This window comes from Salmo salar, chromosome 23 (genome assembly GCF_965601325.2).
Source record: "Salmo salar chromosome 23, fSalSal1, whole genome shotgun sequence".
Lineage (NCBI taxonomy): Eukaryota > Metazoa > Chordata > Actinopteri > Salmoniformes > Salmonidae > Salmo > Salmo salar.
In genome coordinates this window covers 26,329,313-26,345,318 of record NC_138313.1, presented here as the reverse complement: position 1 = coordinate 26,345,318, position 16,006 = coordinate 26,329,313, and the positions used below count along the sequence as shown (strand labels likewise).

Sequence of the window (16,006 nt, the reverse complement as noted above, 5' to 3'; positions counted from 1 at the left end):
CTGAATTATAATTGGATGCATTTTACCGCCGTATCATACTGTCTATGATTGGTTAAGACCACCCAGATGGTTAGGTCATGGTCAGTTGATCATGGTTGGAGATAAGTGAACATGCCAGTTGTAGCTAGCTAATAAAGAGCTGCGTTAAGAAATATCCTGTAGTACTGCATTTTATTATTTTGTACAAAGCGTGCAAAACAAGACACACACCACTAAACATTTGCATATTTTATTTTTTATGCTGATTTTAGAATATTCGTCAATTGTATGGGAACCTAGTCAGTGATTCAAACATGGATCATTCAGTTGAGAATGATCTGATCTGTTTACCTATCTTATTCATTCACAAAGCACAGTTCTAACCAAATGTTAGACCAGAGAGCATCATAAACACAATGTTGACACGCAAACCATCTGTATCACTCCTTGAGCCTTCAGATATCCATCACTGTACCATAGCCACAAGATTAGTGAGTACTTGTGTATCGCCTCACCTTGAAAAATATTCCATGACACATGCTTTCTTCATGATTTCACCTCTGAGAGGATATGATACCGCTGCTTTAGTCCACTATCTTATCTGTGCATTGAGTTGCTGTATCTGCACTGTCACTGTATGTTTCTACCCCAGTAAGATACAGTTTGCTCCTTGATCTTAGACTACAGTATTTCTGGAGTGAGCTGGAGTTGGACATCTTCATACACCAGTCTGTACTGTTCACTTAACTGGGGACCACTATCTTTTTCATTGACTGTGTTGTGTTCCCTCTTGACAGTGAGCATGTACAGAAAGTATTTACACCCCTTGACTTTTTCCACATTTTGTTGTGTTACAGCCTGAATTAAACATTGATTCAATTTATATTTTGTGTCACTGGCCTACACACAATACCCCATAATGTCAAAGTGGAATTATGTTTTTCTAAAGTATTAAAAATGAATTAATAATGGAAAGCTTAAATGTCTTGAGTCAACAAGTATTCAACCCACTTGTTATGGAAAGACTAAATAAGTTCAGGAGTATGAATTTGCTTTATAAGTCACATAAGTTGCATGGACTCTGTGCAATAATAGTGTTTACCATGATTTTTGATTGACTATCTCATCTCTGTACCCCACACATACAAATATCTGTAAGGTCCCTCAGTCGAGCAGTAAATTTCAAACACAGATTCAACCACAAAGACCAGGGAGATTTTCCAATGCCTCGCAAAGATAGGCACCTACAGTGGGGGAAAAAAGTATTTGATCCCCTGCTGATTTCGTACGTTTGCCCACTTACAAAGAAATGATCAGTCTATAATTTTAATGGTAAGTTTATTTGAACAGTGAGAGACAGAATAACAACAACAAAAATCCAGAAAAACACATGTCAAAAATGTTATAAAATGATTTGCATTTTAATAAGGGAAATAAGTATTTGACCTCTCTGCAAAACATGACTTAGTACTTACCCTTGTTGGCAATCGCAGAAGTCAGATGTTTCTTGTAGTTGGCCACCAGGTTTGCACACATCTCAGGAGGGATTTTGTCCCACTCATCTTTGCAGATCTTCTCCAAGTCATTAAGGTTTCGAGGCTGACGTTTGGCAACTCGAACCTTCAGCTCCCTCCACAGATTTTCTATGGGATTAAGGTCTGAAGACTGGCTAGGCCACTCCAGGACCTAACCTCTATGGGCTAGGCGGGACGAATTCATCCCACCTACGTAACAGCCAGTTGAAGCCTGTGGCGCGATTTTCAAAACCTTAAAAATCCTATTATTTCAATTTCTCAAACATATGACTATTTTACAGCTATTTAAAGACAAGACTCTCGTTAATCTAACCACACTGTCCGATTTCAAAAAGGCTTTACAACGAAAGCAAAACATTAGATTATGTCAGCAGAGTACCAAGCCAGAAATAATCAGACACCCATTTTTCAAGCTAGCATATAATGTAAAAAAAACCCAGAAGACAGCTAAATGCAGCACTAACCTTTGATGATCTTCATCAGATGACAACCCTAGGACATTATGTTATACAATACATGCATGTTTTGTTCAATCAAGTTCATATTTATATCAAAAACCAGCTTTTTACATTAGCATGTGACGTTCAGAACTAGTATACCCCCCGCAAACTTCCGGGGAATTCGCTAACATTTTACTAAATTACTCACGATAAACGTTCACAAAAAGCATAACAATTATTTTAAGAATTATAGATACAGAACTCCTCTATGCACTCGATATGTCCGATTTTAAAATAGCTTTTTGGTGAAAGCACATTTTGCAATATTCTAAGTACATAGCCCGGCATCACGGGCTAGCTATTTAGACACCCGGCAAGTTTAGCACTCACCAATATCAGCTTTACTATTATAAAAGTTTGATTACCTTTTGTTGTCTTCGTCAAAATGCACTCCCAGGACTGCTACTTCAATAACAAATGTTGGTTTGGTCCAAAATAATCCATCGTTATATCCGAATAGCGGCGTTTTGTTCGTGCGTCCCAGACACTATCTGAAATGGTAAATCAGGGTCGTGCGCATGGCGCAATTCGTGACAAAAAAAATCTAAATATTCCATTACCGTACTTCGAAGCATGTCAACCGCTGTTTAAAATCCATTTTTATGCCATTTTTCTTGTAAAAAAGCGATAATATTCCGCCCGGGAATGTCCATTTAGCTAAACAGAGGAAAGTAAACAAAGCTTTCGGTCGACGCGGGCACGAGCCTGAGTCTCACAGTACTGTAACCAGCCACTACCCAAACGCGCTACTTTTTTTCAGCCAGAGCCTGCAAAGCCACGATTCCGCTTTTTGCCGCCTTCTGAGACCCTATGGCAGCCGTAGGAAGTGTCACGGGACAGCTAAGATCCTCACTCTTCAATAAACAGAGACAAGAAGAACGACACCTTGTCAGACAGGCCACTTCCTGCCTGAAACCTTGTCGGGTTTTTGCCTGCCAAATGAGTTCTGTTATACTCACAGACACCATTCAAACAGTTTTAGAAACTTTAGGGTGTTTTCTATCCATATGTAATAAGTATATGCATATTCTAGTTACTGGGTAGGAGTGGTAACCAGATTAAATCGGGTACGTTTTTTATCCGGACGTGAAAATACTGCCCCCTATCCCAAACAGGTTAATGTGCTTCTTCTTGAGCCACTCATTTGTTGCCTTGGCCGTGTGTTTTGGGCCATTGTCATGCTGGAATACCCATCCACGACCCATTTTCAATGCCCTGGCTGAGGGAAGGATGTTCTCACCCAAGATTTGAGGGTACATGGCCCCGTCCATCGTCCCTTTGATGCGGTGAAGGTGTCCTGTCCCCTTAGCAGAAAAACACCCCCAAAGCATAATGTTTCCACCTCCATGTTTGACGGTGGAGATGGTGTTCTTGGGGTCATAGGCAGCATTCCTCCTCCTCCAAACACGGCGAGTTGAGTTGATGCCAAAGAGCTCTATTTTGGTCTCATCTGACCACAACACTTTCAACAGTTGTCCTCTGAATCATTCAGATGTTCATTGGCAAACTTCAGACGGGCATGTATATGTATTCTTGAGCAGGGGGACCTTGCGGGCGCTGCAGAATTTCAGTCCTTCACGGCGTAGTGTGTTACCAATTGTTTTCTTGGTGACTATGGTCCCAGCTGCCTTGAGATCATTGACAAGATCCTCCCGTGTAGTTCTGGGCTGATTCCTCACCGTTCTCGTGATCATTGCAACCACACGAGGTGAGATCTTGCATGGAGCCCCAGGCTGAGGGATATTGACGGTTCTTTTATGTTTCTTCCATTTGCGAATGATCGCACCAAATGTTGTCACCTTCTCACCAGGCTGCTTGGCGATGGTCTTGTAGCCCATTCCAGCCTTGTGTAGGTCTACAATCTTGTCCCTGACATCCTTGGAGAGCTCTTTGGTCTTTTCCATGGTGGAGAGTTTGGAATCTGATTGATTGATTGCTTCTGTGGACAGGTGTCTTTTTTACAGGTAACAAGCTGCGGTTAGGAGCACTCCCTTTAACTTCTTGGGGCTATGTGGGACGCTAGCGTGCCACCCGTGGTGCACCCTATCAACAGCAGGTGCATTTCAAGAGCGGCAAATTTGAAACCAAATAAATGTCAAAATTCAAATTTTTCAAACATACAACTATCTTACACCCTTTGAAAGATAAACATCTCCTTAATCTAACCACGTTGTCCGATTTCAAAAAGGTTTTACGGCGAAAGCATAAAGTTAGATTATGTTAGGAGAGTACATTGACAATAGCTGTGTGTAATGTTTTGTCAATTCAAAGACAGGGTCACCAAAACCATAAAACCAGCTAAAATGATGCACTAACCTTTTACAATCTCCATCAGATGACACTCCTAGGACATTATGTTAGACAATGCATGCATTTTTAGTTCTATCAAGTTCATATTTATATCCAAAAACAACGTTTTACTATGGCATTGATGTTGAGGAAATCGTTTCCCTCCAATAACCGGCAGTCAAGTCAGCACCACAAATTAAATAATTAAAATTAGAAAACATTGCTAAAATATTATATTGTCATTTAAAGAATTATAGATTTACATCTCTTGAACGCAATCAACTTGCCAGATTTAAAAATAACCTTACTGGGAAATCACACTTTGCAATAATCTGAGCACTGCGCCCAGAAAAATATGCTTTGCTATACAGACAAACGGCCATGTTGGAGAGATCTAAAATCGAAAATACTATGTAAATAATCCATTACCTTTGATTCTCTTCATCAGATGTCACTTCCCGGAATCCCAGGTCCATAACGAATGTAGTTTTGTTAAAAAAACTCATCATTTATATCCAAAAAGATCCGTGTTGTTAGCACATGATCTAAGCCAGCCGGACTTCTCGTCATGAACGAGGGGAAAAAATATATTTACGTTCGTTCAAACATGTCAAACGTTGTATAGCATAAATCATTAGTGCCTTTTTTAACCAGAACATGAATAATATTCAAGGTGGACGAATGCATTCTCTTTTATAACGTATTGGAACGAGGGTACCCAACATGAACTCGCGCGCCAGAGTCTAATCGGCCATCACCGTTCCATGGCTCTTGTTCGGTCAGATCTCACAGTAAAAGACTCAAAACACTTTGTAAAGGCTGGTGACATCTAGTGGAAGCAATAGGAAGTGCCAAAACATTAATCAACCCCTGTGTGTTTCAATGGCATAGGCTTAAAGGTAATTCAACACATCAGGTATCCACTTCCTGTCGGAAAATGTCTCAGGGTTTTGCCTGCCAAATGAGTTCTGTTATACTCACAGACACCATTCAAACAGTTTTAGAAACTTTAGGGTGTTTTCTATCCATATATAATAAGTATATGCATATTCTAGTTACTGGGTAGGATTAGTAACCAGATTAAATCGGGTACGTTTTTTTATCCAGCCGTGAAAATACTGCCCCCTAGCCCCAACAGGTTAAGAGTGTGCGCCTAATCTCAGCTCGTTACCTGTATAAAAGACACCTGGGAGCCAGAAATCTTTCTGATTGAGAGGGGTCAAATACTTATTTCCCTCATTAAAATGCAAATCAATTTATAACATTTTTGACATGCGTTTTTCTGGATATTTTTGTTGTTATTCTGTCTCTCACTGTTCAAATAAACCTACCATTAAAATTATAGACTGATCCCTTCTCTATCAGTGGGCAAACGTACAAAATCAGCAGGGGATCAAATACTTTTTTCCCCCACTGTATTAGTAGATGTGTCAACATTTTTAAAAAAGCAGACATTGAATATCCCTTTGAGAACAGTGAAGTTATTAATTACACTTTGGGTGGTGTATCAATACACCCAGTAACTACAAAGATACAGGTGTCCTTCCTAACTCAGTTGCCATAGAGGAAAGAAACCGCTCAGGGATTTCACCATGAGACCAATGGTGACTTTAAAACAGTTACAGAGTTTAAAGTCTGTGATAGGAGAAAACTGAGGATGGATAAACAAAATTGTACTGTACTAACTTAATGACAGAGTGAAAAGAAGGAAGCTGTACAGAATAAAACATTTCAAAAACATGCATCCTGTTTGCGACAAGGCACTAAAGTAATACTGCAAAAAATGTGACAAAGCAAGGGGTATGTCTGGGGCAAATCCAATGCAACACATTACTGAGTACCACTACATCATTGTATAGGTATGCTTGTAATCATTAAGGACTGGGGAGTTTTTCAGGATAAAAAAAAAGAAATGGAGCTAAGCATAGGCAGAATCCTTGAGGAAAATCTGGTTCAGTCTGCTTTCCACCAATAACCTAAAACACAAGGACAAATCTAGACTTGAGTTGATTACCAAGAAGACTGTGAATGCTCCTGAGTGGCCGAGTTACAGTTTCAATAACCAATTGAACAGAGCTTGAATCATTTTGAAATGAAAACTGGGCAAATGTTGCACAATCCATGTGTGGAAAGCTCTTAGAGACTCACCCACAAAGACTCACAGCTGTAATTGCTGCCAAAAGTAATTATAACATGTATTGACTGAATACTTCTCTAATCAAGATATATTTGTTTTATTTCTATATCTTTTTTTACAAATGTTTGAATTTTTCTTCCACTCTGACATTACAGAGTATTTTGTGTAGATCGTTGACAAAAAAAGAAAATTCAATCAATTTTAATCCAACTTTGTAACACAACAAAATGTGAAAAAATTCAAGGGATGTGAAAACTTTCTGATGGCAATGTAGATGCATGTACAGTAAGGTCAATCATTATTGGCAGCCTTGATAAAGATGAGCAAAAAAGATTGTATCAAATAAATAATACAAATACTGAACAATTTTGAAGCCCATGCCTAGTCTTTTTTATTCTCACCCCATCCTAGCCCAGCCCAGCTAAATCTCTTATGTTGCTTCCAGGAGGTTAGCCTTGATGTAGAATCAAAAATAAATAAATAACTTTGAATGGAATGGAAAAAGTACATTTTCAGACTGCAGGTCTCAATGCTTTGGATGTGCGTTTTGTTCTGAGCTAGAGATCGCATTTTGATACTTGTGTAATATAATAATATATGCCGTTTAGCAGACACTTTTATTCAAAGCGACTTACACTAATGAGTGCATACATGTTATGTGACTGCTGAATTGGTCAACCTAGATTGACTCTGCATAGTTCTATAGGAGATGGTGAGCAATATAAAGCTCTGTAAGAAAGCGAAATTATCAAATTGAAAAGGAGCCATAAGATGAAATACAATATGTCTCAGGGCTATAGGGGAAAGCACTCCCAAGGTGATTTCCCAGGTAATGGACCTTTTAGCATGGAAATCAGAGAGTAAGGGAATAGGGACTGCTATTAAACGGCTCCACTGTTGCTCCTTTGGGATGCATGGACTTAATCAGTTATATTTCACAGATGCCATCTTTTATATATGGGTACACATTAATCTGCAGTGTTTCAAGTCCTTAATTGGACAGAACCATGTGGGATAGGCCCAGAATGAAACAGCAGAGAAGAATGATGGTTCTCCCTTTAATTGAACCGGGCCTTGCTGCTTGCACAACACTCAGAGGACTTGTTGAAGTGAAACAACATAACTATTCACCAACAATGCCTCTGATAATATTGAAAGAAGTTACTAAACTGGTAATAGGCTTCTGTGTTTATTTCAATAGGACTGCAATCTCGGGACCCAGAAACATATCTTGCATTCATATAGCATACATAACATCTTGAATAGGTTATTAAGTAATTGAACAGTGTTGGGGTAATACTGTGGGATCTTGACGTAACAGCAAGCAATTGGCTGAATTCTGTAATAAGCTAAAGCATCATACGTTATACTTTATTTAACTATTTCTTCAGAAACATAAAACACAATATTTTTTGCAACGCTTTGATGATTATCCACAACTTTGATGTGTTTCTATGGTTTTTGTTGACGAGGCTAATTGGCTAGATATCTTGTTATCTACCTACTCTAGCTATTAATGATGTAGGCCTATATGACATGTTCTGACTACAAAATGATTTGTTTGTTTCCCTTTGCAGGTCTGCAGCTGAGACAGCCTGCATATTATGCTATCTATAGATCACTGCATTTTATTATTTTATCCACAGAGAATTTTTCATGTGGTATGGATTTAAATCTGTCTGCCTCAAAATTAGATTTTCAGAATTATATTTAGCGTAGCATCCCTAAATTGACTCTTTGGAGTAATAACTCCTTTTTTTATTGCTAAAAGTATTAAATGCACACGCTTGTTGGTTTTGCATGTAAAACTGTGCTGTGCTTAAAGAGTCTGATGTGAGTCATTTTCAGGAAGACTCCAAAAGATGTTTAATAATCATCAACCACTGTAAAATACCTGACTCTCTTAAGAAACTTCACATGGATTTTCTTGCAAAGTTTTAACTAAATAAGGTATTTACAATCTGAGTAAATCTGCAGAGGTATAATCAATGTTTGCATGTGAATGTACCGCAGCTCTGTGTTCATACCTTAGAGATCCCAGGTTATTCATCTGTTCTATATTTTGTACTCTCTGTCTTCCAGGTTTCTTAAGCACAGGGGACCAAGCTTCCAAGGGAAACTATGGACTTCTTGATCTGATCCAAGCCCTGCGCTGGACTAGCGAGAATATTGCTTTCTTTGGTGGTGACCCGTTACGAATAACAGTTTTCGGATCAGGGGCTGGCGCCTCCTGTGTCAACCTCCTGACCCTGTCCCATTATTCTGAAGGTAACCGTTGGAGCAATTCAACCAAAGGTATAATGCAGAGGTTGCAACTTTTTCAATTTTCAGTGTCGCATGCCACCTGTGTGATTTAAGTTGATGAAAGTATTTTGTTCTCGAATGGCTGTATACATAGCTGCAGGAAGTAGGGGTGCTGAGGGTGCTGCAGCACCCCCTGAAACATCATAATAAAAACATATATACAGTACCATTCAAAAGTTTGGACACACCTACTCATTCCAGTTGTTTTCTTTATTTTTGCTGTTTTCTACATTGTAGAATAATAGTGAAGACATCACAACTATGTAATACACATATGGAATCATGTTGTAATCAAAAAAGTGTTCAACAAATCAAAATATATTTTAGATTTTAGATTCTTCAAAGTAGCCACCCTTTGCCTTGATGACAGCTTTGCACATTCTTGGCATTCTCTCAACCAGTTTCATGAGGTAGTCACCTGGAATGCATTTCAATTAACAGGTGTGCCTTGTTAGAAGTTCATTTGTGGAATTTCTTTCCTTCTTATTGCATTTGAGTCAATCAGTTGTGTTGTGACAAGGTATGGGTGGTATACAGAAGTCCATATTATGGCAAGAACAGCTCAAATATGCAAAGAGAAATGACAGTCCATCATTACCTTAAGACATGAAGGTCAGTCAGTATGGAACATTTCAAGAACTTTGAACATTTCTTCAAGTGCAGTCACAAAAACCATCAAGCGCTATGATGAAACTGGCTCTCATGAGGACCTCCACAGGAAAGGAAGACCCAGAGTTACCTCTGCTGCAGAGGATAAGTTCATTAGAGTTACCAGCCTCAGAAATTGCAGCCCAAGTACATGCTTCACAGAGTTCAAATAGCAAACATATCTCAACATCAACTGTTCAGAGGAGACTGCGTGAATTAGGCCTTCATGGTCGACCTGCTGCAAAGAAATGACTACTAAAGGACATCAATAATAAGAAGAGATATGCTTGGGCAAAGAATCACGAGCAATGGACATTAGACCGGTGAAAATCTGTCCTTTGGTCTGATGAGTTCAAATTTGAGACTTTTGGTTCCAACTGCCGTGTCTCTGTGAGACGCAGAGTAGGTGAACCGATGATCTCTGCATGTGTTGTTCCCACCGGGAAGCATGGAGGAGGAGGTGTGATGGTGTGGGGGTGCTTTGCTGGTGACACTGTTGGTGATTTATTTAGAACTCAAGGCACACTTAACCAGCATGGCTACCACAGCATTCTGCAGCGATACACCATCCCACCCGATTTGAGTGGCCAGACTGCCCGGAGCTGCCGGAGTGGCCAGACTGCCCCGAGCTGCCGGAGTGGCCAGACTGCCCCGAGCTGCCGGAGTAGCCAGACTGCCCCGAGCTGCCGGAGTGGCCCGACTGCCCCGAGCTGCCGGAGTGGCCCGACTGCCCCGAGCTGCCGGAGTGGCCCGACTGCCCCGAGCTGCCGGAGTGGCCCGACTGCCCCGAGCTGCCGGAGTGGCCCGACTGCCCCGAGCTGCCAGACTGCCCCGACTGCCCCGAGCTGCCAGACTGCCCCGAGCTGCCAGACTGCCCCGAGCTGCCGGACTGGCCAGACTGCCCCGAGCTGCCGGAGTGGCCAGACTGCCCCGAGCTGCCGGAGTGGCCAGACTGCCCCGAGCTGCCGGAGTGGCCAGACTGCCCCGAGCTGCCGGAGTGGCCAGACTGCCCCGAGCTGCCGGAGTGGCCAGACTGCCCCGAGCTGCCGGAGTGGCCAGACTGCCCCGAGCTGCCGGAGTGGCCAGACTGCCCCGAGCTGCCGGAGTGGCCCGACTGCCCCGAGCTGCCGGAGTGGCCCGACTGCCCCGAGCTGCCGGAGTGGCCCGACTGCCCCGAGCTGCCAGACTGCCCCGAGCTGCCAGACTGGCCAGACTGCCCTCCGGCGATGCCAGAGTGGCCCGACTGCCTGGAACGGCCAGAACCGGAGCCACCTCCAGATATAGGTGGGTTGGGGAGGGGGGGTGTAGCACAGTGCCGTCGTTGACGGCAGCCACCCTCCCTTCCCTCCCTTTAGTAGGGGGGGATTTTTGTTTTGTTGTTGTTTGGGGTTGTTTTTCTTAAGGTACTTCCGGGGTTAGCACCTTTAAGGGGGGGGGGGGTACTGTCACGTCCTGGCCAGTATAAGGGTTAATTGTCATTTTAGTTTGGTCAGGATGTGGCAGAGGGTATTTGTTTTATGTGGTTCAGGGTGGTGTGTTAGTTAGGAGGGCGTTTGATTTATTATTTCCGGGTTTTGAGTTATGGTCTATGTTGATGTATTTCTATGTGTAGTCTGGTTGATCTATTTCTATGTTGAGTTAATTGGGGTGGACTTCCAATTGAAGGCGGGTGTGTGGTGTTGCCTTTGATTGGAAGTCCTATATTAGTTGGGTGTGTTTGTCTGTGATTTTGTGGGAGATTGTTCTGTGTTTAGCCTTGTGCCTTGCCAGACTGTTTTGTTGATCGTTCGTTCTTTTGTTATTTTGGTGTTCATTTTGAATTTATTAAACGTCAAGATGAGCATACACATACCTGCTGCGTTTTGGTCTCATCACTACGACAACCGTGACAGAATCTCCCACACCAAACCAGGACCAAGCAGCAGAGGAAGGAGCGAGGGGAATTTGGTGAGAACCGAGGAACGCGACTGGCATTTAAACCGGAGAGGCACCCCCAATACATTTTTTGGGTGGGGCACACGGACAGATCGGCGGAGCCGAGGATGGAACCAGAGCTAGTCGGGGAAAAATGGGAGGTGAGAGAAACAGAGACGATAAAGGAATTGATGGGAAAATTGGAGGAGAAAAGGATGAGAGAGCTACTGTGTTGGTGTGTTAGGCACGACATTCGCCCTACAGAGCGTGTCCTAATGTTTTCACCTGTGTTAGCCTTTATTAATAGTCCTGAGAGGCGTGCTAGCTGGCTGGTGAGGATAATACCAGCACCACGCACCAGGCCTCCAGTTCGTCAGCCCAGTCCGACTCGTCCTATTCCCGCTCCCCGCACTAGCCTGGAGGTGCGTGTTCCCAATCTGGCACGTCCAGTACCAGCACCACGCACCAGGTTTCAAATGCATCAGCCCAGTCCGACTCGTCCTGTTCCCGCTCCCCGCACTAGCCTGGAGGTGCGTGTTCCCGGTCTGGCACATCCAGTACCAGCCCCACGCACAAGGCATTTAGTGCGTAAGCCCAGCCTCGCCAGTCTAAAGGCGCCAGAGCTGCCCTTCAGTCAACAGTCACCAGAGCTGTCCGCCAGTCAACAGTCACCAGAGCCGCCCGCCAGTCAACAATCACCAGAGCTGCCCGCCAGTCAACAGTCACCAGAGCTGCCCGCCAGTCAACAGTCACCAGAGCTGCCCGCCAGTCAACAGTCACCAGAGCTGCCCGCCAGTCAACAGTCACCAGAGCTGCCCGCCAGTCAACAGTCACCAGAGCTGCCCGCCAGTCAACAGTCACCAGAGCTGCCCGCCAGTCAACAGTCGCCAGAGCTGCCCGCTAGTCAGGAGTCGCCAGAGCCGCCCGCTAGTCAGGAGTCGCCAGAGCCGCCCGCTAGTCAGGAGTCGCCAGAGCCGCCCGCTAGTCAGAAGCCGCCAGAATGGCCAGACTGCCCGGAACTGCCAGAATGGCCAGACTGCCCGGAACTGCCAGAATGGCCAGACTGCCCGGAACTGCCAGAGTGGCCAGACTGCCCGGAACTGCCGGAGTGGCCAGACTGCCCGGAACTGCCGGAGTGGCCAGACTGCCCGGAACTGCCGGAGTGGCCAGACTGCCCGGAGCTGCCGGAGTGGCCAGACTGCCCCGAGCTGCCGGAGTGGCCAGACTGCCCCGAGCTGCCGGAGTGGCCCGACTGCCCCGAGCTGCCGGAGTGGCCCGACTGCCCCGAGCTGCCGGAGTGGCCCGACTGCCCCGAGCTGCCGGAGTGGCCCGACTGCCCCGAGCTGCCAGACTGCCCCGAGCTGCCAGACTGGCCAGACTGCCCTCCGGCGATGCCAGAGTGGCCCGACTGCCCCCCGGGTCTGCCAGAGTGGCCCGACTGCCTGGAACGGCCAGAACCGGAGCCACCTCCAGATATAGGTGGGTTGGGGAGGGGGGGTGTAGCACAGTGCCGTCGTTGACGGTAGCCACCCTCCCTTCCCTCCCTTTAGTAGGGGGGGATTTTTGTTTTGTTGTTGTTTGGGGTTGTTTTTCTTAAGGTACTTCCGGGGTTAGCACCTTTAAGGGGGGGGGGGGGGGGTACTGTCACGTCCTGGCCAGTATAAGGGTTAATTGTCATTTTAGTTTGGTCAGGATGTGGCAGAGGGTATTTGTTTTATGTGGTTCAGGGTGGTGTGTTAGTTAGGAGGGCGTTTGATTTATTATTTCCGGGTTTTGAGTTATGGTCTATGTTGATGTATTTCTATGTGTAGTCTGGTTGATCTATTTCTATGTTGAGTTAATTGGGGTGGACTTCCAATTGAAGGCAGGTGTGTGGTGTTGCCTTTGATTGGAAGTCCTATATTAGTTGGGTGTGTTTGTCTGTGATTTTGTGGGAGATTGTTCTGTGTTTAGCCTTGTGCCTTGCCAGACTGTTTTGTTGATCGTTCGTTCTTTTGTTATTTTGGTGTTCATTTTGAATTTATTAAACGTCAAGATGAGCATACACATACCTGCTGCGTTTTGGTCTCATCACTACGACAACCGTGACAGGAACTCCTTCAAGACTGTTGGAAAAGCATTCTAGGTGAAGCTGGTTAAGAGAATGCCAAGAGTGCGCAAAGCTGTCATCAAGGCAAAAGGTGGCTACTTTGAAGAATCTAAAATCTTTTTTGATTTGTTCAACACTTTTTTGGTTATTACATGATTCCATATGTGTTATTTCATAGTTTTGATGTCTTTGCTATTATTCTACAATGTAGAAAATAGTAAAAATAAAGAAAACCCTTGAATGAGTAGCTGTGTCTATACTTTTGACTGGTACTGTATATATTTATTTATTACAAAATTATTGCACTGGGCCTTTACTAGTCCTGTATTAGCTGACCAAAATAGCCGTCTGCGCCAACCTCCCCCCCCCCCCCCCCCCCCCACCACCACCCCGTAGGCAAAATAATCGCAGCACCACCAACCACAAACATCTTCCCCTGTATAAAGTGCTTTTAATTCTCTCTCTCTCTCTCTCTCTCTCTCTCTCTCTCTCTCTCACGTATACATTTTAGTTGCTATAGTCCCCACCTTTCATATGCCACTCTGCCTCACAACCACAAAGAACTGTAGACAATGCTGCTTCTTTACTTTTCCCTTCCTTCCTAGCAGCTGGATATATACATTTGTATTTTGCCCTGTTTTTCTAGGACCTTATATAGTGTAAAACTCTTCTCAGGGAGAAGGTTAAAATTACTAAAGCACTGACCATATATAGGCTCTAATGGTATTCCATACCCGATCGCCAGACCCACTTTATTTGGAGTGTATCGCTATCTCACCTCCTAATCCACGTTCTTAGGGTAGCCCCAATCATTGTTATCATGCCAGTGTATTGCTCCCTCTAATCTTATTGTCTTCAGAGATTAATTAAATACAAAATTATTAATATTCATACCACAGTATGACACTTTTCAGACACAGCATGATCAATCCTGCTCCTACAACTGTCATTTCCAGCTTTTTCTCAATGTTCATGTGTGGGTTGGATCGAAAGACAGATTTCATATCAACATAATTAAAGCAAGTTTTCTTTGTTATTAGAATGATAAAAATACATGTACGTTAAAAGATGTGATTTCTTGTTTATAAAACATCATCAGAATTAACAATAAGTGTCATGATAATTCCTATGATATTGTAACTAACAAGTCTGTCTACAAACCTTGTCAAACAAACCCTGAAATAGAAGTCTGACTGCTTGTAAAGCACTAATCTCTGTTAACAATGCAGATGTCTGTCAAGACAAGAGACAATGTCTCCCTGTGCTCTCCCAGGAATTGCACAATAAACTAAGCTAGACAAATTGACTTTTACATTTTCAAGGTTGTGAGGAGAGTTACGTCTATTGCCAGCAAATTTAATCACTCTTCAAGTGCGCATAACTCTACAAGTGCACATTTAGATTTTAGTGTGAGTACACATCATGCTGTGTTTGGATATGTTTAGTAATGACAGTTTCAGTGGCATTTCCTCCTGAGTGGCAGGTCATGTAGAGAGAGAGTAGAGTATTACTTTGGGGAATTATTTTATCACAGCATGCATCATCAATGACTTACAATGATAGGACCCATGATTAAGACACATAAAGGCCCATGCACCAACCATAGTATCCATAAAAGAAAAGTCTGTTTTCTATCATATTCTGGGGGAAAGCAGGCAACAACATTTCCCAGTGTGATGCATTGTGATGCTACAGTATGAGGTGTTGTATGACTCTGGTTGGCTTGTATCTTGTCTCTCTGCAGGACTTTTCCAGAGAGCTATAGCACAGAGTGGCACTGCGTTGTCCAGCTGGGCAGTCAGCTTTCAGCCTGCTAAGTACGCTCGCATGTTGGCCAAGAAGGTGGGCTGCAACCTGAAGGACACGGTGGACCTGGTGGAGTGTCTGCAGAAGAAGCACTACAAGGAGCTGGTGGACCAGGACATCCAGCCAGCCAGGTACCATATCGCCTTCGGGCCTGTCATAGACGGAGATGTGATCCCAGACGACCCCCAGATCCTCATGGAGCAGGGCGAGTTCCTCAACTATGACATCATGCTGGGCGTCAACCAGGGCGAGGGCCTGAAGTTTGTGGAGCTCATCGTAGACAACGAGAACGGCGTCCAGGCCAATGATTTTGACTACGCCGTGTCCAGCTTCGTGGACGACCTGTACGGTTACCCGGAGGGCAAAGACATTCTGCGGGAGACCATAAAGTTCATGTACACGGACTGGGCTGATAAAAACAACCCAGAGACCAGGAGGAAGACCCTACTAGCCCTGTTCACCGACCACCAGTGGGTGGCTCCGGCCGTGGCCACAGCAGACCTCCACTCCAGCTTTGGGTCACCAACGTATTTCTACGCCTTCTACCACCACTGCCAGACAGAGCAGGTTCCCCCGTGGGCAGATGCAGCCCACGGTGACGAGATCCCCTATGTGTTTGGCCTGCCCATGATCGGTCCCACAGAACTGTTCCCCTGTAACTTCTCCAAGAACGACGTCATGCTCAGTGCTGTGGTGATGACTTACTGGACTAATTTTGCCAAAACTGGGTACGTGCAGTACTGAGACCTATTTTAAGCTGTAATGTGTTTATGCATGCGTGCATGTGTGTGTGTGCGAGCAAGCT

General features: G+C 44.2%; 1 protein-coding gene across 3 annotated transcripts in view; it reads left to right on the top strand.

Moving 5' to 3' along the window:
* Positions 1 to 16,006, top strand: part of LOC106584306 (neuroligin-1) — a 360,873-nt gene that overhangs the window by 336,971 nt on the left and 7,896 nt on the right. For all 3 annotated transcript variants that reach the window (XM_045705996.2, XM_014169396.3, XM_014169395.3), the window contains 2 exons: positions 8,523 to 8,735; positions 15,140 to 15,929. In XM_045705996.2, the coding sequence (XP_045561952.1) occupies positions 8,523 to 8,735; positions 15,140 to 15,929 (1,003 nt within the window). The remainder of the gene's footprint in view (positions 1 to 8,522; positions 8,736 to 15,139; positions 15,930 to 16,006) is intronic.